At 39.3% G+C, this 23572-nt stretch overlaps 1 protein-coding gene across 2 annotated transcripts in view; it reads left to right on the top strand.

The window, feature by feature from the left end:
• Positions 1 to 15512, top strand: part of PIP4K2A (phosphatidylinositol-5-phosphate 4-kinase type 2 alpha) — a 119478-nt gene extending 103966 nt beyond the window's left edge. For both annotated transcript variants that reach the window (XM_075047698.1, XM_075047706.1), the window contains exons 7-10: positions 3356 to 3469; positions 6754 to 6997; positions 7993 to 8096; positions 9911 to 15512. In XM_075047698.1, coding sequence (XP_074903799.1) covers positions 3356 to 3469; positions 6754 to 6997; positions 7993 to 8096; positions 9911 to 9991 — 543 coding nt within the window. In that variant the 3' untranslated portion in view covers positions 9992 to 15512. The remainder of the gene's footprint in view (positions 1 to 3355; positions 3470 to 6753; positions 6998 to 7992; positions 8097 to 9910) is intronic.
• The last annotated feature ends 8060 nt before the right edge of the window (positions 15513 to 23572 follow it).

The following is a 23572-nucleotide window of genomic DNA, read 5'->3' on the forward strand; positions in this document are numbered from 1 at the left end:
AAATTAACTGAATCAATTATTTCATTAAAGTAAAGCCTCAATTTTTTCATTCAGATAATGTTTTCAACTGCCATAGCGTGGTTTTCCTTGTATTTATTTATTTCAGTGCATAAGAAGAAAATGTACATATTCGGATTTTTCAACATGAACACATATATTATTAATTTTAAATAACTATGAGAGCCCCTTCTAGTTGCATATTTCATAGGTTTTAATTCCTAAATTCACAAATCAATTTTAAGACATGAATTTCAGTTAAAGTACTACTAGAATCACTACTAGTGCTGGCTGTCATTAGTAATATTTGTGACTGCAACAGTATCCTAGGGCTATTCAGCTTTAAATAAATAGAGAGAATGATATTGCCTAGCACACTAAAAAAAAGCTTTGTCTAATAACACCCAGAAAGAGGGAAGACAATAGGCTGGGAGGCATCATACAAATAATGTGGTGAGGGCAACCACTGGCACATAGCTTTTTAGCCCCACTGCTTTTACATTTTCCTTTTTCTTCACATGCCTCAGTACTGTTTTTTAATTTATGCAGTTCTGCACTTGCCAAGTCTTCACAGCTACGGGCATTTGGGTGAAGAAAAATGACCTCAGATAAAATTCCTCAGAAGGATTATTGAGGACTGGGGGAGTCTGCACACGAGGCAGTGAAGAGTCTGGCTTTTTGGGAGAGCTGATTCACTGCCCTGGATGTCCTTGGGAGTACCCCTTGGGTCTTGTGATGGCAGGCAAGAAATGCGGCTGTCAGCTTTGCTAGCTCACTTTTATTAAAAATAGATTAGAGACAAGGTTAAAGTGCAATATGGCACCTGCATGACTGACTTACCAGCTCTAGCATCTTCCAAAAAAGACATTGCTTGTAATTTAAGTTTATTTTTCCTGAAAATAGGACCATCTTCAGTGGAGAAGAGTACTTCCCCCTCCCACCGCCTGCCTGGTCTGACTGGCTGATGCTGTGCTGTGCAGGAAGTCTGTGGCAGAGCCTAGAGATGAACCTGCATCTCAGCATCTTAACCACAAGCACATCCTTCCTCTTTACTCACACCTAAGCTTTAAACAGCATTAATAGGGGTTTTTTTCAGTATTAATGGGTTTACTTCACTTTATCCTCTGCCTAGTCTAATAAATAACTCAAATATACTAGGTGGAAAGATAATCTGAGGATTTTTTTTTTTTTTAGTGACTTTGCACTAGAAATGAAGGGAGCTTGGTTTCCTGCATTCTTTTCATTATTGTTTCATCTTAAATTAATTCATCCAAATCTCCTCTCCATTCTTAAGCATCCCACGCACTGGATTCCATCCTCCAGTGTTGGCAACATCCCTGGATCTGCAGTCCTGCCTCTGCAGAATTAGCCCTGGTCCATGGGACGGTTTGCTAGATTGTATATGATAATCTCTACAGCTGTTAGTCTGGAATGCTTATCTGATGTTTCCCCTACTCATTTTCATCCTAAACCACTTAAGAATAGGCTGTGCTGTCATATTGTAGTAAACAATTCATTGTGAGTTTCAAGAACTGTCTGACTTTGTGTTTAAGTAAAGCAGCAGAGCACTGCAGGATGACTCCTCCACAGAAGGAGTCTGGGACGGATGAATGGTTATAGCTCCATCTTGGCTGCTTGGGGTTTTTTTCCTTTTATTTTAAATTAAAATATAGAGCGTCTCTGTTAGAGGCTATTTTAATATATCAGAATGTTCTAGATGCAATACAGTAATAATTCAGAGCAGCCAGACTAGGACCTTATTTTTTTCCAGAGTTCATAGGTCTCAGGATGCAATGGGTTTAACATGGATTCATAACTATTAAAAGTTAATAACTTTTATTAACTATTAAATAGTTAATAAACTATTGAAACTATTAAAATGTTATTAATTGCTTAAGCGGTTTTGAGCAATTATTGGAAGAAAAGTGTCACTTTTCTAAACAAAAGCAGCATTGTGGGATCTTGGGCAATTCACAAATTCCAGGTCCGAAAAATAAATTTGGACAGTTGGGGAATGGAGTATTTCAGCCACTTCTGTGTGCAGCCCAACAGCAAAAAGAACTTTTGGCCATTGTAAAGATCTATGAGGGCATTTCAGGGTCTGCTGTGATGCTCACATTTTAATGCTGTGCTTTCCAATATGTACATTTTGGAGCAGAGAAAAGAACCACTGAGATTCTTTTCCTTACTGTGTCATAGGAAGAAAATAAACTATGAAAAATACCATCTCCAGTAAGGTTATAAGTAATGTCTGACTAGTTAAACTTATGCAGGACATTCCAGTAGGCTGATGTTAGCTGTCTTTTATTCCTAGTGGAAGGACTTTCAGATTAAGGGGAAATTATTTTATTCAAAGTACCCATTCGTTCATGCTCATTGACGGTTGCAGCACTCAGTTGTTCTGCAACATTTTCTTTGTAAAGAAAACCTGTTCTTCCATACTGTTGAATAAAGTTGGGGGGCAGGGAGAAAGGCTTTTCATTGCTCTTAATGCGCCAATTTTTTAAAGGCTCTGATTGCAGAAGCTACTATTACTTCCAGTTTGCTTGACCAAATACCCTGAAGGAACTGCTCTTTTGTTTTTTGGCTTGCTGGGTTTTTTTAAGTGAACTTCCAGTCATTGCCCTTTGAAAACAGAGCCCGTTTGAGGGGTCTTAGTACTGAATCCAGTGGTTACTCTATCTGGCTTTCCTTAATGCTGTTGCAAATCGCTTCACAGGAGAGTTAAAGATGAAGATAATCAACTAATGCTCCAACATCAAGAATATTTAATTATGTATTTAAAAGGCAGTGGTCTTCTCTGGCATTTGCCACTTCTAAGCAGCTTTTCATAATTCTTGTTCACTTGATGCTTTCAAATAATTATTTGGTATTAGGCACTTAGAAACACTCTCAGTAGCTATGTAAAATGCAATCCAATCTGACTTCATCTGTAAGATCTGATGCAAGCACTCTGTTATGAGTATATATAGATTCTGTTTCGATTTCACTTATTGCCAGTCACTTTGACAAATGACGTCTTGGAAGAAGCTCAATGCAAATCAAGGTTCGATGCAAATCAAATATTGAGTCGGAGATTTTGTCTTGGCTACGTTTGCCACATGCCTAATAAACACATACCTTCTAGGCCACCTACAGGAGGGATAAACTAAGGAAACGGCTCCATGGGTGCAGTTACAGAGAGCTGCATGTGATGGAGGTGCCTCTGCCTCCCCCGGAGGGGTGGCTCTGCAGTGCCCTCTCGGGTGCAGGGGGGCTCCGGAGGTGCTGCTGCCGGCGGGGGGGCCACGCCGGGCCAGCAGCTTCACCACACGCCTCTTTGCGATCCCGCTCTTACAGGAGTTTTGTTTTATTTTAGGCCAAAGAGCTGCCGACGTTCAAAGACAATGATTTTATTAACGATGGCCAAAAGATTCATATTGATGAGAATAACAAAAAGATGTTCCTTGAGAAACTCAAAAAGGATGTTGAGGTAAGAATGTGCCTGTTCAGTTATATGGGATTAAGATGTGTGGCAAATTACAGATATCCCAGGAAATTGTACCTGTAATTCATTAATTAAAACTCTTGTTTATAAGACTGTAAGCACTGACTGTTTTAAATGAGACACAATTTAAACTTTCAGGAGTTGATCACTGCTTTTGCTGATGTGATAAATGGCTTGCTGCCATAGCTGGTTGCCATACATTGTCACTGCCTTGATGATGTTAAAATGATGGTACTACTTAGTACTTAAGTGCTTTACAAGCCTAGTACTTCCAAATGCCCCCAAGAGAGAGGTGAGTGTTGTTAGTTGTATTTTACAGGTGGAGGTACACCAGAGCTGAGGCCGTACACAGACTGTGGTCCATAACAGAGGATGTAGCATCCCCACTCACAGCCATGCATGTTCAATTTGTTTCATATTAGTAATCCAGTTTTAAATCATCCTTTGTATTGCAACAGTAGAGTGCTTCAGTAATTTGTATACAACAGTTGGACTCATTATCTTAATGTAGGCTTTCATATAAATTTGTAATTGGCTGAATATAGTCAATATTTAATAGAAAAGTGTTAATATGTGAATTTAATGTAATATTTTATTATAACTGATTTAGTTCAGCAAATAAAAGAAAATAAATATTGGCATAAGTAGTTCACACAGCTTGACTTTAGTTTCCATAATTGAAAATATTGTCACTAAACACAGTATTTTGCAGCCCTTATACTCAAAGCCTAAAATCTGTTTTCCTTGTTGGAAGAGACCTCATAGCAAAATTTGTCTGTGACTTAATAAGACTTTCAGCTATTTATAACAAAATGGCTCTGTGAATTTACTTGTCTAGTTCTTCAGATCTGTATCTCATTAGTTCCACAAAACAAAATACTGTAACTTTAGAATTTACCCAATGGTTTTCTTTTGAGGAAATCTAATTTCCCATCATAGTAACGATGAGAAATTTATGGTGATGATAATTATGAAAACATAAATATGTTGTGAAATATCAATGTGTGTTTATTTTATATTTAAAATATTGTGCTGGAAAACTGCTCTACCGATGTCGCAGCTCTAGAGATAAGTTTATTTGGGTTTAAGTTTTGTGCTCTTATAACATGTACTGCTGTTGCTGACTAATGCTTTTACAGTCAGTAGGTTGGAGACTGTATGTTAAGTATGTGCAAGGAACGTGGAAGATAGTTTATTACCCCAGAAAGGGGATTGTGTGTGATCTTCTACATCATTTACCAGATTGTGAATATAATGGCAGATTCCAGATCTTGTCTTGAGAGATTATTTTTTATGGTTTTGAAATTTATGCAGGGCATTGTTAAATATCTATGTAAACTACTAGTGTGAAGTGATTTGGCACCTGATTTTAACAACAGCAAGCTGTTCTTTAACCTTGTTTTTCTTTTATTGGTTCTTCTGCCCTTGTTAGTTAACTGATAGTATGTGCTTTATACCCAATGTGTAAACACCCGCATTTCACTACAATTAAAGAAATGTGCAACTCTTAGCATATGATTATCTTATCATACAGTATTTATAGTTAAACATATTATGGAGTAGTATTCTAAACTACATGACTTTATACCTGTTCTAGTTTGTCACTGAGTAAGTTTCATTTCTGTATTTCTCTCATAATCAAATCTTATGTCCCCTTCCTGTGTTCAAACAGACAAGTATCTATTACTGCTCTTTTGGTGTCCTCTTGTCTATTTTCCTGTAATTTTTCCTTATTCCACTGAAAATGTCTTGAAAAAAAGCACATAAGGATATTTTTTCCATTTAAATTCAGATGATCTTTTCCTTGTGCTGATCCTCCCTAAGTCTTTTTGCTGTCAGCAGTAGCACACTTTCTTCCCAAGAGCCATTCTCTTCTAATGTGCAGTTCGCTGTTTCTCCCAAGAGTCTGTTCTCTTTCATGCTTTTTTATATGATTATTGGTAGATTTTTCTCCTGTCTGTCTTCATATTTATCAAGTACCTAATGATATACCTGGAGTCCTTCCACTCCATCACCTTTGGCCAATCTCATCTGTTCTTCTTGTTCTTCATTGTACATCATCTCTTCAAACTTAGATCTCTTCTAGTCTTGTGAAGAGTCTTTCACTTTATTATATTGAAAATATTAGAAGCCAATTTCTTCTTTCTTCTTAAAACCTCTTTTCAATCTCACAGTATTTCTTCTAGCACTTGAATTTACAGTCACTTTGTTATCTCTGATTCCTCTCTTTTCTCAGAATCAGGATTTTAACAAACTGCAGTTTCTCATTTCCTAGTATTTTATACTCATCTCTTTCATCACTATCACTATTCCAAAGTCTGGCTTAAATTCCTTCTTCTCTGGTCTGCTCTAACTTCATTTTTATAACCATTTTTAGTTTCTAAAAACTGAAAAAATTTGTATTTTCAGCCTCATTCTGTACATACAATGAGCAAGGGCTCCACAAGTTCAAAATCACAGTATTGCTTTTAGGCTGCAGCACAGGTCTGCCCTGGCTACCCCTCACCCCCTTGAACTGTTTATCCCATCCTCCTGCTTTCATACCTTCATTATTTCCATCCTCCTCTCTTAGTTTTCTGCCTTATCCTGTTCTCCTCAACTAAAATAACACTTTGTCTATACATAAAGTGTATTCATCTTTCAGTTTTCTAAAAATTCCCGTCCTCAGTCTTTATTCAAAACCACCCTTCCATTCACATTCATGTTTTGCTTACATGATTTAATTTGTGAGCCTGTCACTGTAAAGAGAATATAGCATCATTTCATGTCTTCATGGTGTAACACTTCACTACTTTCCACTGCAAGAATATTTAAATACTTTTTCACAATTTTTTAATAAGGCTTAAAAGGGAGTGAGGGGACAGATTTAGCACCAGATCGTAGCACGCCACATGCCTGATAGCACAGAGGCTGCTCTGGACATTGAGCGGTGACAGTATAGCCCTAATTGAAACACGAGACAGGAGTGACAGTCATCGGCTCGCACAGGCACTGGTCTTCACTACAGGAAAAATGATTTTTCCCTGAGGATTTTCGGAGAGCGGGCTACAGCTTTTGTTTATAATATGTTGCAAGTGACCTGTGTGCTGTTACTGCATCTTAATAAATTCAAGTATCTCTCTGATAGCTTTATCACTTAATCCTCCCTTTTGCTCTCTCTTAGAAGTGCCTGTTTTTCTCAACTGATGAGATCTTTGTGTAACTTCTGTTTGTTAGTGGGGCTTACATTTTTCAGTGATATTGATAAATTGCTTATTATCACTTTCTAGTTCCTCGCTCAGTTAAAACTCATGGACTACAGCTTGCTGGTTGGAATTCATGATGTTGAAAGAGCTGAACAGGAAGAAGTAGAGTGTGAAGAGAACGATGGAGAAGAGGAAGGTGAAAGTGATGGGACCCACCCCATTGGAACCCCTCCAGACAGTCCAGGAAACACGCTGAACAGCTCACTGCCTTTGGCTCCAGGGGAATTTGATCCAGCTATTGATGTTTATGGAATAAAATCCCATGAAAGTAAGCAGTAATAAATATTTTTGTGTTAAGATATTTTGATTCTTACACCAGAATCCTAAAGTCTTCACAACCACATAAAGGCAAAGTTAAACTGCAAAATATAAATTCACTCTGCAGAAGAAGAAACGAGTTGCTCTTTGATGCAGCAGAAAGCAGAAGACACCTACAATGCTCAGCATTGTTATAAGCATATTTCTTAAATATCGTGATGTGTCACGATGTGTCAGTCAAATAATTCACCTGTTACACAATCAAATTGTATACTGGCTTAGCTATTCAGATACAGCAGTTCGAAGTTAATTCATGGGTTTTTTCATCCCTTTCAGGAAATCTAGTATCTGTAATTGTTCTTTTCCTGGAAGATAAGATAACACTGTTAAAAACAGTCTAGAAAGAATGAGAAAAGCAGCATTCCAAGTTATATTTCACTTTTTTGGTTGCTTTTTGAAAATTTATGCACTCATACCCAATTTCTGTGTTCCAGCTAAAAAATTTGTCATAAGGAGTGTGTAAGAAGCCTGAAACTGGGTTTGATGTTTGTAAAACTAAGTATAACTAGTTACCTGTGGCTGTTCAAGAGAGGAAAGTTACCTTTTTTTTATAAGATTTACATGGATAAATACATGTTTTTATGCATAATGAAAATATGATCTTGTTTGTTGACACAGAAGCATTACCTTCCGTAGAAAACTTCATAATTTTTCCATAAAGGAAGATGGAATCCACATTACTTTAAGTGAGAAGTAATTCCTATTTCTGTATGCTGGCATTTTATTTTACACTCATTTAGGGGGTTTTGCATTATATATGAGTGCAGTTAAACTCTCAATTAAGGACAACTTGAGCCTGTGGTCTTTACAGATCTGTGACTCTGACTGACATTAACCTGTCTTAGCTGCTGATTGAGCCTTATACAGTCTCCTTTGTTAGAAGGAGGACTCGTGATTAAGATGTCTCAAAAGTCATTCTTGCTGCCATGTGTTTGCCATTTGCAGATGCACCTAGGAAGGAAGTATACTTTATGGCCATTATTGACATTCTTACTCATTATGATGCAAAAAAGAAAGCTGCCCATGCTGCAAAAACGGTAAAGCATGGGGTAAGTATCTGGGTTGTTTTTTTCCTCTGATTCCATTTATACTTCTGCATTTTTGTTGTTTAGTGCACTGATATAGTACAGTTCAGGAAGTCTAGGGAAAGGTGAAATAGATCAGAATTTTTTCAATTTTTTCTCTAGTTTAATATGTAATACAGAAGTACAGAGTAACTGCTACATGTTACATACTCAGAGTGGAACTCCCTTTTCAGCTGTACGCATAGGTTTCTTACCCATAAAGAACTCTAGTGGGATGCCTTTTTAGGACTTTGTCCTAAATTTGTGAGATGCACCTTACTTTTGCAAATAAACCTGTTCACCAGACACTTGTATTAGTATACAGCACTGTGAAAGCTGTTGTGAATCTTACTTCAGATGCAGGGCCCTAGTGATGGTTTCATTATTCGATACAGCCTGTTGAAGGTTAGTTCTTCAGCATATGATGTGGCTCACTTTACAAGACCTCTTAAAAAAAAAAAAGTACAATTTGCAAAATTAAACATAAAATGTACATGTTAAATACTCAGAGACCATTCAGTGAAGGCTTCTGTCTGACTGCCATGAATTTCTTTATGTTGGCTGAAATTGCTGCTTAGCAGCAGACACCAAAGAGTCATGGTGAAGCAGCCCAGTCTTCCAGAATTACAATTTATACCTATCATTATCACTCCTCTGGGGATTTAAGGTTCAAATTTCATAAATATTTGTAAAAGAGCATAATTGTTCATGAGGCTAAAATGCCTCCTCTGTCTAAGTATCTAAAGGATCAGGGCACTGGGCTCAGGGCTTTTTAGTTTATAGTAGAGAGTGATGTGGAATGCCTAGCAATAAGCCCTGCACAGGCCTGTAGAAGGTATTTTTTTGTCATTCTGAAACAATGCTATCATTACTCTCTGTGCTCTCAGAGCAGCTGAAAGTTGATGCAGACCACATGCAGCCATTATCTGGCAATTATTAATGAACTTTGAATGTAGCACACTTTAAAAACTCACACTTCTGGCATAAATAAGGGATAAAAATATGTTGTGAATAACAACTGATTATTAAAGCTGACTGTGATTAGAACTTATTACAGCACATTACTTTCGTACAACCATTTTATTTCGCTGTCTCCATCCTGAGCCACCTGACACTGAAGTTTGTTCACTAATTGCATGCATGCAATTTTCCCCTTTTGTAAAACTGGAAGAATATAAAGAAAAATGTGGCTAACGCTCTGAAAACCTCGAATAAAAATATGAATGAAATTGTGACTTCATTGAAATAGCAGTTGTACAGCTTATTCAGTGAGTCCAGATTTAAATGCCTATATATTGAAAAAATGTTACTAATTGTTACCATATATTTCAACCCAGGTTATTTAGCATTCAGATAGCAATATACCTTACAGAAGTGTTGACATGCCAGATCCGAGTATGATAATTCGGTCTTCTGTATATGAAGGCGCTGCTGCTCAACAGACCAGAATCTGTTGATGAATCAGTGGGTAGCATGGTTAAGTATGCAGTAGAAATTACATAGGAGACTGAAGTACAATGAAAGTAAAGAGAAGTACAGAAAGTAAAGAGAATGTGTTTCAGAAATGGAAGATGGGTGTCCTACAATTATGGTAGTGAGTACTGAGTATCACTGTACTTGTGTGAAGCCTAAATAGGCATCAGTAAGATTCTGCTTGAGGGCCGTTACAATTTGTGTTTCTAGTGTCTGGTTGAGACTGCACATGAAATTCATTGAGTAAGTAACACTCTCGGTGACAAAGCATCAAATAAAACACTGGTTCTTCCTTCTTTCCTCTCCCCTCCCAATTCTCTGTATAGGCTGGTGCAGAAATTTCAACTGTTAATCCTGAACAGTATTCAAAGCGCTTCTTGGACTTTATTGCCAACATCTTGACGTAACCTATCATGTTACATAGGACAGACACAAGACCTGGGGACAGCAGCAGTGGCTACAAGTGTAGGGAAAAAAAGGAACTCGGAGAAGCGCTCATCTTGCAGAAAGCAACCCCTTTGTTTACATCTGCTGGCAAAGATGACTGAAGTGGGGTGGAGTACTCGCTTTAACAGCTGCCTGATATTCCCAGCATAGTTCTAGCTATTTCTGACTCTTTTGTGTGTGCAAAAAAAAAAAAGTTAAAATAAATTAAATAAATAGAACAGCTTACTCAGAGTGCACTGAGACAGTAATACTCTGATGCTACCAGCTGAAACGGAATAAATGAGCAAAGAGGTGTGGGGTGGGGGTGGGGAAGAGTAAATGCATGTTAAATCTACAATATTGATATCAAATTGTAAACTGTGGATCAGTTTATATTTTGAACTAAAAAGATACATGACAGTATTCTTCATGATGATGATGATAATAATAAAAACCTTACTGCGAATGTTACACTTACACCCTGCACACTGGCACTCCTTAAAAAAGCAGCTGCAACAGCCCTTGGTGCCGGAGGCTTTTCCCATTTCGTTCCTAGCAGTTGGGTTTCTTCCTTTTTATTCTCTCTCTCCCATTTTTGTCTTCTTTTCAGCACATTGCATCAGGAAGTTCAACCTCTCAGACATCTGAGAGCCGGCGTCTCTTATCTTACAAAGAGCTAACGTAATTCATGCTATATGTACATTTTTGCTACGGTAAACTTATGTTAAGGGAAAACTTTGCTTATTTCACTTTGTTACCTGAAGTTTTCATTTGTTTTATATTCTTGCAATATAGGAACTAATAATGTTACAAGTGGAAAAAAAGCTTAACTGAAGAAGCGCATAGTTTTGGGCAATAGTAGCTCATCTTTCACCCATCATGAAAGTTGTGCACACTGATAGAAAATCCATTCCCTTGTAATTTACTGGGAATTTGAAGTTTAAATGCTTATGTTGTACTGTTGAAACAGCGGTATTTTATTATAGATTATCCCTCAAAAATGAACCCTGAATTTTACTGTTTACATTATTAGGAAAGCAGGGATATTTCTGAATTTCAGAGCCGTGTACAATATATGACTTTTGAGTTTACATGTAAAGTTATTTTGCAGTACAAATGAAGTAATGTTTGTCATCTTCCAAGGTGTAATGTGCAGTAGTGTACTAAAGTGAATGTCTCGCTCACCTCCGTGATAGACTCTTTTACAATAAAATGAGAAAGGATATTTCAGAGGGATTTTTCCCAAGGTCGTCTTTTAGCATCAAAATGACCTGTCCTACCGTTTACTCAAGTTTGATTGTATAGTACATTGCCTAAAACTGTGCTGATCATGTTTAACTTGTTTAAAATTTTTAAACAACAACATTGTATTTCTTCTCTTCTTGTATTTTTCCTGAAAGACTCCATGCTTGAAAGAGACAAATTTACATATGCTTAAAAGTTTATCTACTTATACACTGTGCTAAAGCTGTGCCTTTAAAATTTCTTTATTGAAATTGTTAGATTTTGTAGGCAATGTAAGAGAAGTCAAACCCTCCCCATCATCGTTTATAACTCAAATCAGGAGTGCCAGCATGCCTTCTCCATAACTAATGTCAGTGCTGTTAAGCCTGCAACTGTGCATAATGTACGTAGTGGTTTACTTCAGAGGAGCCTATACAATAGCAACCCATTACACTCTCTTCAGCGGCCAAAGGCAATACTATACCTGTTGCTGTGTACTAATTTTTTTCTCCTTTCCCCGACCTTTCCTACAGGATTTTTTGTTACATTTGACTTAGTGATGTCTGCAGCACTGTAATGTATGTGTATACTTTTGTATTGTATGTATTTAAATAAGTTGGTACTGTGGCTTGATATTTTTTTTGTCCTCTCCCTATATACCCCAGTTGTCTGCATTCTCAGCCAAGTTTCATTTTCTGAAGCATGCTGTGGCTTCTTAAAGTATGAGGCCACAGGGAGACCCTGAAGTAAAAATGAGGTACACATACTTGGAGTACATATTTAATTGCGGCCAACGAGTGTACATTTTTAGACAGTTTTAGACATTTACAGCAGAGTATTCTTTTTGTCTGTGTAGCAGTTTTGTCACTCATTCTTGTTGATAAACTGTTTATTTGGACAAGGCAAGGAAGACTCGTTATTGTATATTTTAGTGCTTAGATTACACTCCAAACATGAGCAAGGCTTTATAAAATAAAGCACTTTGATGACTCACTAGGTAAATCCTTTGTTCTTGTGTTTCAACTATGGTTTTGATCACTCACAGATGAATTTTGGATGTTAAAATGAACATGGAGCCTATATCGCAAAGGAAAAGATAAGAAGAAACTTAAAACTTTTTCATTAGATTTACTCTTCTTCTTCCATGCTTACTTTAAGTGGCTTGAAACATTAGCCTTTGGGTTGTAGGGCTTAGGTTGTGCTCTGAGAGCAAATACGGAGGTTTGTAATTGACGATTCTATGGACTAAATCCTAATATTACTACAAAACCAGGAAGATCATCCACAATAGTTAATTGATAGAAGGACTGGCAGAAGTTTGCTAATGTGTGTAATATGTTATGCTAAACCAGTTATTTAAAAAGTACTTGGGAATAAGCCCAAATAATTCATGGGGAGGAGGGAGGGCTTTCTCTTTCTAGAATTTCAAGGCTTTGATTGTCAGGGCTTTCAGCACATGATACAGCCTGTGCTGCACGTTGTGGGCAAATGGCAGAAAAGGGTCTTTCTGTCTTCATTGTGACTAACTTTTAATTCTCTTAATACATGTGTTTTTCACATGCACAATACTTTTCAGTTCCTTTCAGTTTATTCCACAGATGTAGCAAGACAATATTTTCAGCAATATTTTTACCTGTAAAATACAGATGAGAGAATTAATGATAAAGTAGACATTCCCCCAGGGAAGATGGTGGAGGAGCTATTCTATTGCAAGTAGGTGAAGTGATAGGGAGGGGAGAGATTCAGCTTCTTAATTACTCACTTAATGATGTCTCTAGTATTAATCTAAGCGTGCACTTCACACAGCTGCTCCAGCTGTTTAGGGTTCAGTATGAACATGGTGCTCAAGGAGTGCTGCTCAAGTTATGTGGACACATTAGCCATGGTAGACAGCAAGCTCCCTGGCTGGTTCTCTGTGCATGACACGCGAACCATCTACCAAGCCCTCTGAACAGGCTGCCAAATTCTTGCACTGCTTTTATAATACAGATGTACGTGGTTGTTGGTAGGTCATTTCTCAGTGCCACCTCCCTCACAGCATAAAATGAAAGCTTCTAATACACAAAACCAGCACAACGTGCCAGATCTAAAAACCTGCTCCGGTTGTCCTGCTCCAACAAACTGTTCAACAGCTGAAGTGTTACATAGTTAGGCTCTCCTCTCTTTTATCCTAAGACTTCTGGACATGCTCAGATTCAACTTTCCAGTAAGTATACTACATGTAAGCTTTAAGCCAGCCCTGACTTCTGAAGCGGTGGTTTACTCCTGCAGTCCCCTACAGCACTATTCTCTAGCTGACACTCCAAGTTGTCTTCATATAGCTACATAGCCAAGATTTACAAGACCCTGCTGGTACCTGTGGACATCCTCCTCATCCCAACCTCTTGACACAGGGGCATCCCCAAGCCGTCTAGCTGGTGATGTTTCCCTCGTGCCTCTTCTGCATTGATAAGGGTGATTGCCATTTCTCTTTGTGGAGTTTGCTACAGGGCACACTGTGTTTGACAGGTATTGCTGACTTCAGCAAGCAGCTGGAGGACCTTTAGTAGAATTGTGTACATGAGAATTCATAGGAAAAGAATATATTTTCTGATAAAATGTTTTCTTCCCCTCTCACCTGAAGAAAACCTGAAGGCAATAATGATACTCAAGGTAGGAGATCCAACTGGCTTGCTAATGCAAGGACTGCGGCAAAAGAAATGTTTAAATTAAAAATTCTTGGAAACAATATTTTTCTATGTCAACTACATAACCTAAATGCATAATCTGAATTTCCAGCTCCCTCCCTTGTGCTTACCTCTTCTTTTCCAATGTAATACTAGTTAGCAAGTCCCAGCAGTGAGTAGGTTCATTGCATTCTGATGGTCCCATACCCCACCTGTATCCAGTGTTTGCTCTATATGTGCTGTCCACCTGTTTTTTTCAAACTCTCATATATTTAATGGGAAAAAAAAAAAAAACAGCAGTTAAAGGAGATGTCTGTTTCATCTCTTCCTTTCTGTCCTGATTTCTGTATGGCAGGTATTGTTTCTGGAAATCAGCATATCCTTTACAATGCAACGTGGTAGCAAAGAGCAGAGGCTGCGTAGACAGAGCAGTGTGCTGTCTTTAATCTAATCTGGACAATGATGCTGGTTTACTCCTGCATGAGACTGACGAGAGATCTACTTTCATGCTACCACAAGGGAACGTGCATGAACAAGTGATTGAGGAAGAGCTTGAGAGCAGCATCTTCAAGTGGCAAAGGCGATTTGTGTGAGATTAAAATCACTAACAATAGCCTTATTAAAACTGTTAGAAAACAGGGCTGGAAAGGACTTGAAGAGATAGTTATAGTCTGTCTCATAGCAGTTCAACTGTAGATAAACATTGGCGAAAATTGGATTAATCTTTTCTAGGGAGGGTAGTTCCATGACTTCCCTGTGCTGTTCCTTCCCATGCCTCGCTAGCTATATCATTAGAAAGGTTTTTTCTAATACCTTACCTGACTCTACATTACTACAATTTAAGCCCATTAATATTTGTTCTATCTACAGTGGACCCTGAGAATAGTTTATTCTCTTCCTCTTTCAGTTTCTCTTAATGCGATCCTGCCTCTACGTACTGAACAATGTAAATAATAGCTTTTGCACATGTTAAATTGAATATTCCCTTTCCTGATTTAACAAAATAATCAAAATGGTTTAAGCCAGACAGAATGACCTATTCCATTTTTTGTAATGCCTAGTTTTAGAAAAAATCATCTGTTAAAGTGATGCTTCTTGATTGTCAGTCACATTTTATAAATGGATTTACAGGTTTCTGTTTTGAGAATTGCCTAGCCATCCATTTACTGTCTAATAAAAAAAAAATGTAACAATTACTGTTTGAACAGAATGCAGTTTCAGAATGAGCACGCAGCTGCTTAGCTGTAGTTGTTGCTATAACTTCAATAAAATAGTAACTGCTTTTCTCTTTTCCCGAAGTAAACAATATCATGATCTTAGTTTTCCTAATGATATTCCCTTTTCACAGCTTCTACTCTCATCTCCATCAGTGATATGACATAAAATAATTATTTGGTTGTAAGTATTAAGATACAAAAAATACTTCTTTGCAAGCTGGCATAAATTCATTCTTACCTAGTGCTCTGAATATTTGCAGGCATTTTAGTTATTGCCCAATATGCTTTGAGTTTATAGAGCTCCTACTTTGTTCCCACTCAATCTGATTCATTCATAGTAACTCATTTTATTTAGTGATGTGTATCCTATTGGAATAAATGGCACTTGTCAGATTCTTGAGATTTGAAGATGTTTGGCTCTTGCATACAAGCCTGGAAGGTGATTTAACTCATTACATTTCTCCATTTCTGCTATTTCACCTTGCCTCTGTGTAGGAAGCCCAAAGCTAGAGCACTCTACTTTCTTTTCCATTTTATGTATTTTTAAATGGATGCATAAAAATGTTTTGTTACAAGAATATCTCAGTCGCTCTAATGTCTACAGCACATTTGGCATACCAAGGCAGATGCACAGGCTACCTGCAGTTACGGGGTTGACAACAGTTCTAGTTTGCCTTCCACCACCTGAGGATAACAGGGTCATGTTTGATTCTGGTTAAGAGAAAGTCCCATATTCCCGAGATGTGCCTGCTTACCCCAGCAGCTTGGATTCAAGTGGTGCATAAGAATCCTTTCTACCCAAGCAGGTCTGATTAATTAGTGCCTACTTTAACCTGGCACATAATGCTAAATTGAACTTCACATTCTGGGTCAGGGCCCTATCTTTCTTCGCACTGTGGAACTGCATAACAAAACCAAAATGTTTTCTGCCTTGAAGGGCTTTACTCTTAAGTATTTCCACTTAGTTCAGTAGTCAGTCTTAGACAGAAGTTTATTTGTGCTACGCCAAAGACTTTGTATTTGGGGCGGGAGGCTGTTAAAATATCAAATTGTACTGTGCAATTATGATCATCTCTTTATAGGGTACAATGGAAACCATCTGCTTTTAGTTAAGCACAATGATGAGCATGCTTCAGTCATAGCAAAGCTCTGTGTGGAAGGAAAAATGATAGTCTGATCTGGTTACATCGTAAAGTGCTCTGGAGCAGAAGTTTCCAAGTTGTTTCACATGCCACAAGCTGCAGCATCTCTGCACTGGGCTGCACTTACACCCCAGGGTGCAGAAGAGTGGGATGGCACTGCATCTGTTGGAAGGGGAAAAACTGAGTATACATTTGTAGCCTCAAAACTGGACCCAGCTGTACGATGATGCTTTTGGAGGCCCCAGTAAAGAGGGAGAAGAACGTGCTTTCTGTACGAGCTAGTGTTAATTGAGGAATTGTGGTGTTTGAAACTGCATCCTGGATTTAAGTAATGTCCTTAAAAAAATCCTGTATCGCTCCTCGTGGCACTTCCCCTGTCAGCCACTAGCCTGACAAAACTGAAATGCAGCTCCCTGCTTACCCTCATACTGTTTTGCTCTGAGGCAGCCGAAGTGTGTTACGGGGCTGAGACGGCTCCTGGGGCTGCTGACAAGTGCAGCTCCCAGAGTGTTAGCAAGTGGAAGAAAATAGATGGTCTCCCCCTGTTATTTAAGTGTTTTCTAAACACTTTCTCATGCATTATGTGGCCTGCTGATCTCCCACACCAGTCCCCTCATCAGACACACTCCCCACAACCACAGTTTAGGAAGATGTGCATGGCTTATTGTCTGTGTTTGTATCCCTCTCCTCCTTCCCCCTTCATTGACTGGTGGACCTGTAACTGTCTTGTTTGCCAGCAAACTGGAGGACAAAGTGGATAAAGCCACCCAGTTTAGTCCTCTGGTGACTCAATTTGTGAAGAGGAGTGGGGGAAAAAAAGACACAAGGGAAGACTGAGTGGGTACAGATGGAGAGACGCTGCCTGCTCCACCCAAAACTTGGCAGCCAGGGGCAAACGCGGGGCAGGCAGAAGGCAGCTCCAACGCCGTTGCACAACTGCTTGCCTGCACAAGCCCTCCACAAATGATGGCATCTGACAGACACATAATAAGCCACTGAGCAGCGTCCCACCACAGTGCTCCAAGTTCTCACTTTCCCAGGAGGATCAATGTTGAGCACCTAGCTTCCTTGATAGAGGAGTTAATCAAGCAGGACTAATCTGATAAGAGAAGCAATTGATTTACTTCTAGGGAGAGAAGGAAACTCACACCACAGATTGTAGCAACGAGGGTTTAGCGTAAGGGGAGGGCATAAACTAAAAAACCTTTTCTGAAGCAGCAAGGAAGAGACAGTACTGGGGCCAGCAGAGGAATAAAGCTGAGAATGAGGAACAAAATACAGAGAAGCTACTGAGACCATGCTCTACCAGATCCATGAGCGAGGGGCGTCTGCTGCATGTTCCTGGGTTTGGCATTAACTGCAGCTGCTCTAAGGTCAGGGAGGACAGTCCCATATGGATTTCTCTTAAGGAGCAGAGAAAAATCTCAGACCGTAAAGATTATGATGCAGAAGGAAAGGCATAAAATATGTTGACGGCACCATAAAAGCATTTTATAATAGTCCCCTTCTCACCTGAAATAATGTGAAAGGTGCTATGGTATAAGATTAGAAGCAGAGCAAAGCAGAGAACTGATCATCCTAGAGAGCAGAGTGATAGCATCCCATTAAAAAAAACCAACATCTTTAAAAACAATGCAATAAAAGCTTCAAGGAGATACCCATGCAAAACATAATTAAACTGCTGGACTCACATCATATGGCAGTATGTTAATACAGAAAAGACTCTGAGTAGGAGCATGGACACGTGGAACGTTTTCATCATCAGAATAAGCTGTTTCTGTGACCCAAACCAGTCTGTGGAAACACTTTTTATTTGGACAGGGTTTTCTTCTGACAGACCCCGAAACATTTCCTCATGCATTATGTAGCCTGCTGATCTCCCACCTTCTTAACACAGTCTCTTCCTCAGACACGCTCCCCACAAACACACCTTTTGGCATCATTCAGAGTACTAAGTAGTCTGGCCTAAAACAGATAATTGTTTTCACAGGTACATTTGGGCAAGGGGGAGGGAGCACTAATCCATAAAGAAACAAGCTTTTCAGATGAGATGGATGTAAAGAGACTGTCATCCTCTTTAGGTCCACTATGAAGCACCCTCTTCCTTCTCAAGCCTTGGGGGTTAGGTTAGGACCCTCAGTCCAGCCTTTAGATTATTGAACAGCGCTCTAACTGGCCTTCTTGGGGAAGGTGCATCAGCTGTCTCACCAGTCCTTTAGATGCAACCACTGCTGCAGTGGAAGAGCAGATCACAGCTGATGTCCTAGAAGTCACCCAGTCTGACGTATGTGTATTGCAGTTGCAGGCTCATGCTTTGAACATGTGGCTCTTCTGGAAGATTAGAATACAAGTGTTTTAAACACAAAATGCTCTCCCAAAATGGGTCTCTGTACTTATGGACCTCCAGAGAAGAGCTGCTGTCCCGTACATTGCTGTGCTGCTGAGCAGGGCTCATTATCCAGACCCTCGCCAAAGGCACAGTGCCCTGCTTTACCACTGAGCAGCTATATACTTATTAGCAAGATTGCTAAGACAGCATTTGTTGGATTCCTGTCAAACGACTTCAAAGAAGGGGGGAAAGAAGGTACAGAACTGTTGTTAGTAATCAAATTCCATTACACACTAAAAAAAAAAGAAGCAGCTTTTTCAAAAAGGTGAGAAATAAAGCAGGTTGCACCCTCGTAATGATGAGTATACATCCCAATTTAGAGCAAGAGGGTGGGAAACATTATGCAGTGAACCGTGGCCAACCACAGATGCCCAGAAGGTGAAGGCTGAAGATGATCCTCAAACATAGCCAACCTTTATACTATTAAGCGCTTTAAAAATCAAAACTACCAATTTAAATTAATCCGTGCTTTATAGGCAGCCAATGTAAAGAATGCAGCTGGGACTTAATAGGATCACGGTAACTCAAGTCAGGGAGTAAATGAGTTGCTGCACTCTGCACAAGCTGTGAGCAAAACAGAAACCCTGCTGAAACCCTGCTCAGAGAGAACTGCAATCACCGAGCCTGGTGAGCACCAGGGCAGGCATAGCTCTTGCAAGGCAGCCACAGCCCAAATAAAGACAGGGGCTGTGCTCTAGAGCAAAACCCTACAAGCAGCATCTGAGACTTCTGGGAGGAAGGAGTGGTCGGAAGGAAAGCCAATGTACTTAACCTCTTACGATGTTTCCAAACACATGGTGTCTCATTACATGGGGCAACCAAAGAAGAGAGTCTGCACAGTTAAAGGACTTGCCAGCTCCTAGAAAATATAATTTCACAGCCAGGCATAACTGGAAAGCTACATTTCACAGCTTATCCTGAAAATGAGAGGCCGAAAAGTTGAGATAGTTCAAAGAAACCAGCCAGGGATCACATACAAACATACTTCTGGATATTTTCTAGATTTTTTGATCAATGTTTGGGTTTAGGTCTCTCATATGTTACAGATATTCCCATGAAGTCACAGCCAGGAAATTAGTTTTAGATGTTAACAGGCAAAATGTTTGTAATCCTAATTGTTGCTTTTTTGCTAAACAAAGTGATTTTAAACAGACCTCCCATGTAGCTTAATGTTGTGTTTAAGCAAGCTGCTCACAATAAGTGCTTTAGTCCCTTCTCGCTTATTCCACAACTTGAAATGTTACCTTTCCAAACTAATTCACAGCCTAAAGTGCACTGCTCTGTTTCTTAATCACTGTAGTAGAAAATAGTCTCACCTACTTCCCTTGCATTGCCCTCCCTGCAGACAGAATCAGGTTTGGCTTTAACTATGACTTTCCCATAGCAAAGATTTACAGTAGTAAAAAGTAAATTGTACTATTTCTGAAGTCCACTCTGTCAAGCACAACCCAGTCCTTCAAACCATTATTGACTTTGGAACACATTCAACACATCAAAAGAAATCCAGAGGCATTTGAAATATCTTCTAACTTACAAATACCTTAAGTTAAAAATTAAAATTTGGTCCAAAGCCCAGGAAAGGCTCCATCTAAATACAATAGTTATTGAACCAGATTCTTCAAGCATAACCTTTTCATCATCAGTGACTCACACAGATTAGTCCCTGTGAAACTAAAAGGTGTTGCCATTTTAACAGTGCCAGCATAAACTTGTATTTCCTGTCTTTCTTACCATGGATCTGGATATATCATGGTAAAAGTACTTATGTTGTTAGCCTATATTCCAATACTTATTTAGGATGCTTATTGAAGTACATGCTGCCTTGTACCAACATAAGAAGTATGACTGTACCTGTACTAAAAGCTTTACAGCATAACTGCAGCTGTAAAAGGAGAGTCAAACTTCTTAGCAAAAGGTTTACTGAGTATAACTATATTAAGTATAATTAGTTAGCAAGACAGATGTTTGCACAGACCTTCTCCTGAGTAGTATCTTCAGTCCCATTTGTCTAATGCTCCCATAGTACTTAACAGCCAGCTCAAACATCCCTTCAACTGTCAAATAAATTCCCACAGACCAGATGAGAGCAGAACAAATCAAGCTCCTGCACACACACACAGTATGTGCTAGCTTTCCTACAGCATAATTAGTACCATACAGCTTCTCTATGCAATAGGATAACTCTCTATCCTAACCAAGGGAAGGGAAAGCAAGCTCATACTGTCTGTGTTAGACCTTCTTCTCAACTCCAGAAGAAAGAGGCTTAAATATGTAATTTAAAACACAAGCATGAACATTTCAACTTTTGAATTGACTGAAGTAATGTAGTAAGATGATGCTCTTCAGCTTGGATTGCTCTGAAACCTTCCATGAGGAGTAAAACATGGCACAAGCTTGGTTTACAGCCAGACACAAAAGCTTTAATGAAATGAAAACATGGGAATAATACTTCTTTCACAAGTGTATAACATAAAACCCATTTAGCTTAAAGCCTTTTCAATACTACTCATTTTTGATTGAGAAAGAAATACCACAAAATCAATTCAAAAGAATTTAAAAAAAAAAAAAACAACCCAACATCAGAGAGCAGACCTCAGTCCTAAAAATGTACATGGCAGTTTGCACCACTGAAGAACCTATTCCTTTGATAAGTATCTTATCTGTAATGTAGACCTATGTCAATGTGCCCCTCCTACAAGTTCCAATACAGCAACACATGGAGGAGCGTGCCCAGGTGTTCTGCTGACTCTGTTCAGCTGTCTTGCTTTAGTAAAGATGGAAAGAGTATCAGCAGACTAATAATTACACTTGCATTTATGAAAATAAGCTGGAACAAGAGTTTCAACAATTCTAAGCATCAAACTTTTCAACTTGCCAAGTTACATCATGCAAATAAACAAAGTATGTGGGAGGTAAGCAGAAGAGAAATGAAGGGTGTCAGATGGTAATGTACTTGGATGACATACCAGTGGATGTTGTTAAAGAGCAAAATGGTGTCAGTTCCCATTTTTGCAGCTATGGCACACCCCTTTATTCACACAACACGGGATACACAATTATCCTGCAGAGGTCACAGAAGTCAGCTATCCCTTTCATCTCATTCACACCAATTAGATGCCAAAGTTCACTGAGATTGATTTTTTTTACTTTTTATGGCAGTTAAGGGACTGATTCTTGACTCCAGAAGCTCACAGCCTTCTATCATGTCCCTGGGGTGAGGGTAGGGGCTGCAAACAGAAAGAAATAGGCAGCAGTTCTGGAAACAAAGTGAAAAAATTAGAGATACCTCTGGTGCATTTGCCAAGGAAACATTATTAAAGATGCCCCTGGAAGTCACAGTCATTCTAGAGAGAAACAATAAGGGAAAAGAAAAAGGATGGTAGTGGCCTGACTTGATTTTAAGGCAGCAATTTCACCACCCACAACCAGCTGTTTGTAGGGCAGAAGCACCAATTGTGCTGGTCCTGGGACAGCTACCAACTATTGTGCCCGAAACATCCATCCACAGCAACAGTATTAGCTGTCAGTGCATATTTCCTAACGCGGTGACATTCCTTCTGCCCTCTTGCTTTTGTTTGGTCTTTAACCTTGTAAGTAGTGCCAATCTTCTTCAGTGTTTTGTTAGGAGTCCATCCTCAAATCCCCTCCTGTCCTCTGCCAGGCAGCTTTCCCTAGCTTCTTCTCTGAGATGCTCTTTATGCAGTATGTGTATTTCTACGTATACAATAAGATTCTGGAAATGTATAACCCATTGCAGGACTGCATGGGATCCAAGTATTTCTTTGGCATATAAGTTGTAGTGTGATGTTCAAAACCATAAATACACATGTGCAGAAAAGTGAACATCTTTAGGTCTATAAAGTTAACAATTTCTTTTCAAGCTGCCTTTTTCTATCACTAGGCTTGACTTTAAAACAGAGCCCCTGAATGAAAACACGCTGCATCAAATCCTTCTGTGCCATTTTAGGTTATCACCTCATCAAGAGAGAAATCCTCTTAAAATTAAAAATAGCCTCCAGGTTCAAGACTAAGCAGCAAAATGTTTCCCAATGAGATAAAAAAGAAAAAAAGTCCATTCTCCAGCTGATTTATTAAAACAGGCAAAGCACATGTACAGTGAGACGGCAGCACACTTTGCTTTGATGAGGAGAACCGGTCTGGACTCATGCCTGTAGCTGTTTCCCCCAAACGCTGCCTCTCCGGGAGCTCCACATTCTCTGCTCCATCACTGTCTCATACACAGCTTATGAGAAGAGAATGCAAATCCACAGTGAAAAAAAACCCACCTATTTTTTTTTTCTGACCTTTTACAGCCCTCTAATCACTCTACAGGAGTTTGGTACCCCACAATTTTCACTTTAAGGAACAACAAACCTAAGACAAAGCCTGAAGTCTCCCCACTTGCCAGAAGGCACTGACCTGCTCTGCAACAATCTGCGCTGAGCTGCCCCAGTCCAGGTCTCCCCAAACATGTCCCCGTTTCCAGCTACTTCTCATTTGGAAATGCAGTGCATTTCTGAAGTGCTTGTCCACATCAGCTGTGATAGGACAAGGAGCAATGGCTTCAAACTGAAAGAGGGTAGATTTAGATTAGATGTAAGGAAGAAGTTCTTCATCATGAGGGTGGTGAGGCACTGGAACAGGTTGCCCAGAGAGGTGGTAGATGCCCCATCCCTGGAAGTGTTCAAGGCCAGGCTGGATGGGGCTTTGAGCAACCTGGTCTAGTGGAAGGTGTCCCTGCCCGGGGCAGGGGGGGGTGGAATTGGACTAGATGGTCTTCAAAGGTCCCTTCCAACCCAAACCAGCCTGTGATTCTAACTGTACGTTCACACACCGTAAGTCAGACACTGCCTGGAAGCTTCAGATTTGCCATTAATAGACTGCATGGCTGATTCACACATTCACAGTAAGCCCCAAACACTCC

This window comes from Buteo buteo, chromosome 2 (assembly GCF_964188355.1).
Source record: "Buteo buteo chromosome 2, bButBut1.hap1.1, whole genome shotgun sequence".
Lineage (NCBI taxonomy): Eukaryota > Metazoa > Chordata > Aves > Accipitriformes > Accipitridae > Buteo > Buteo buteo.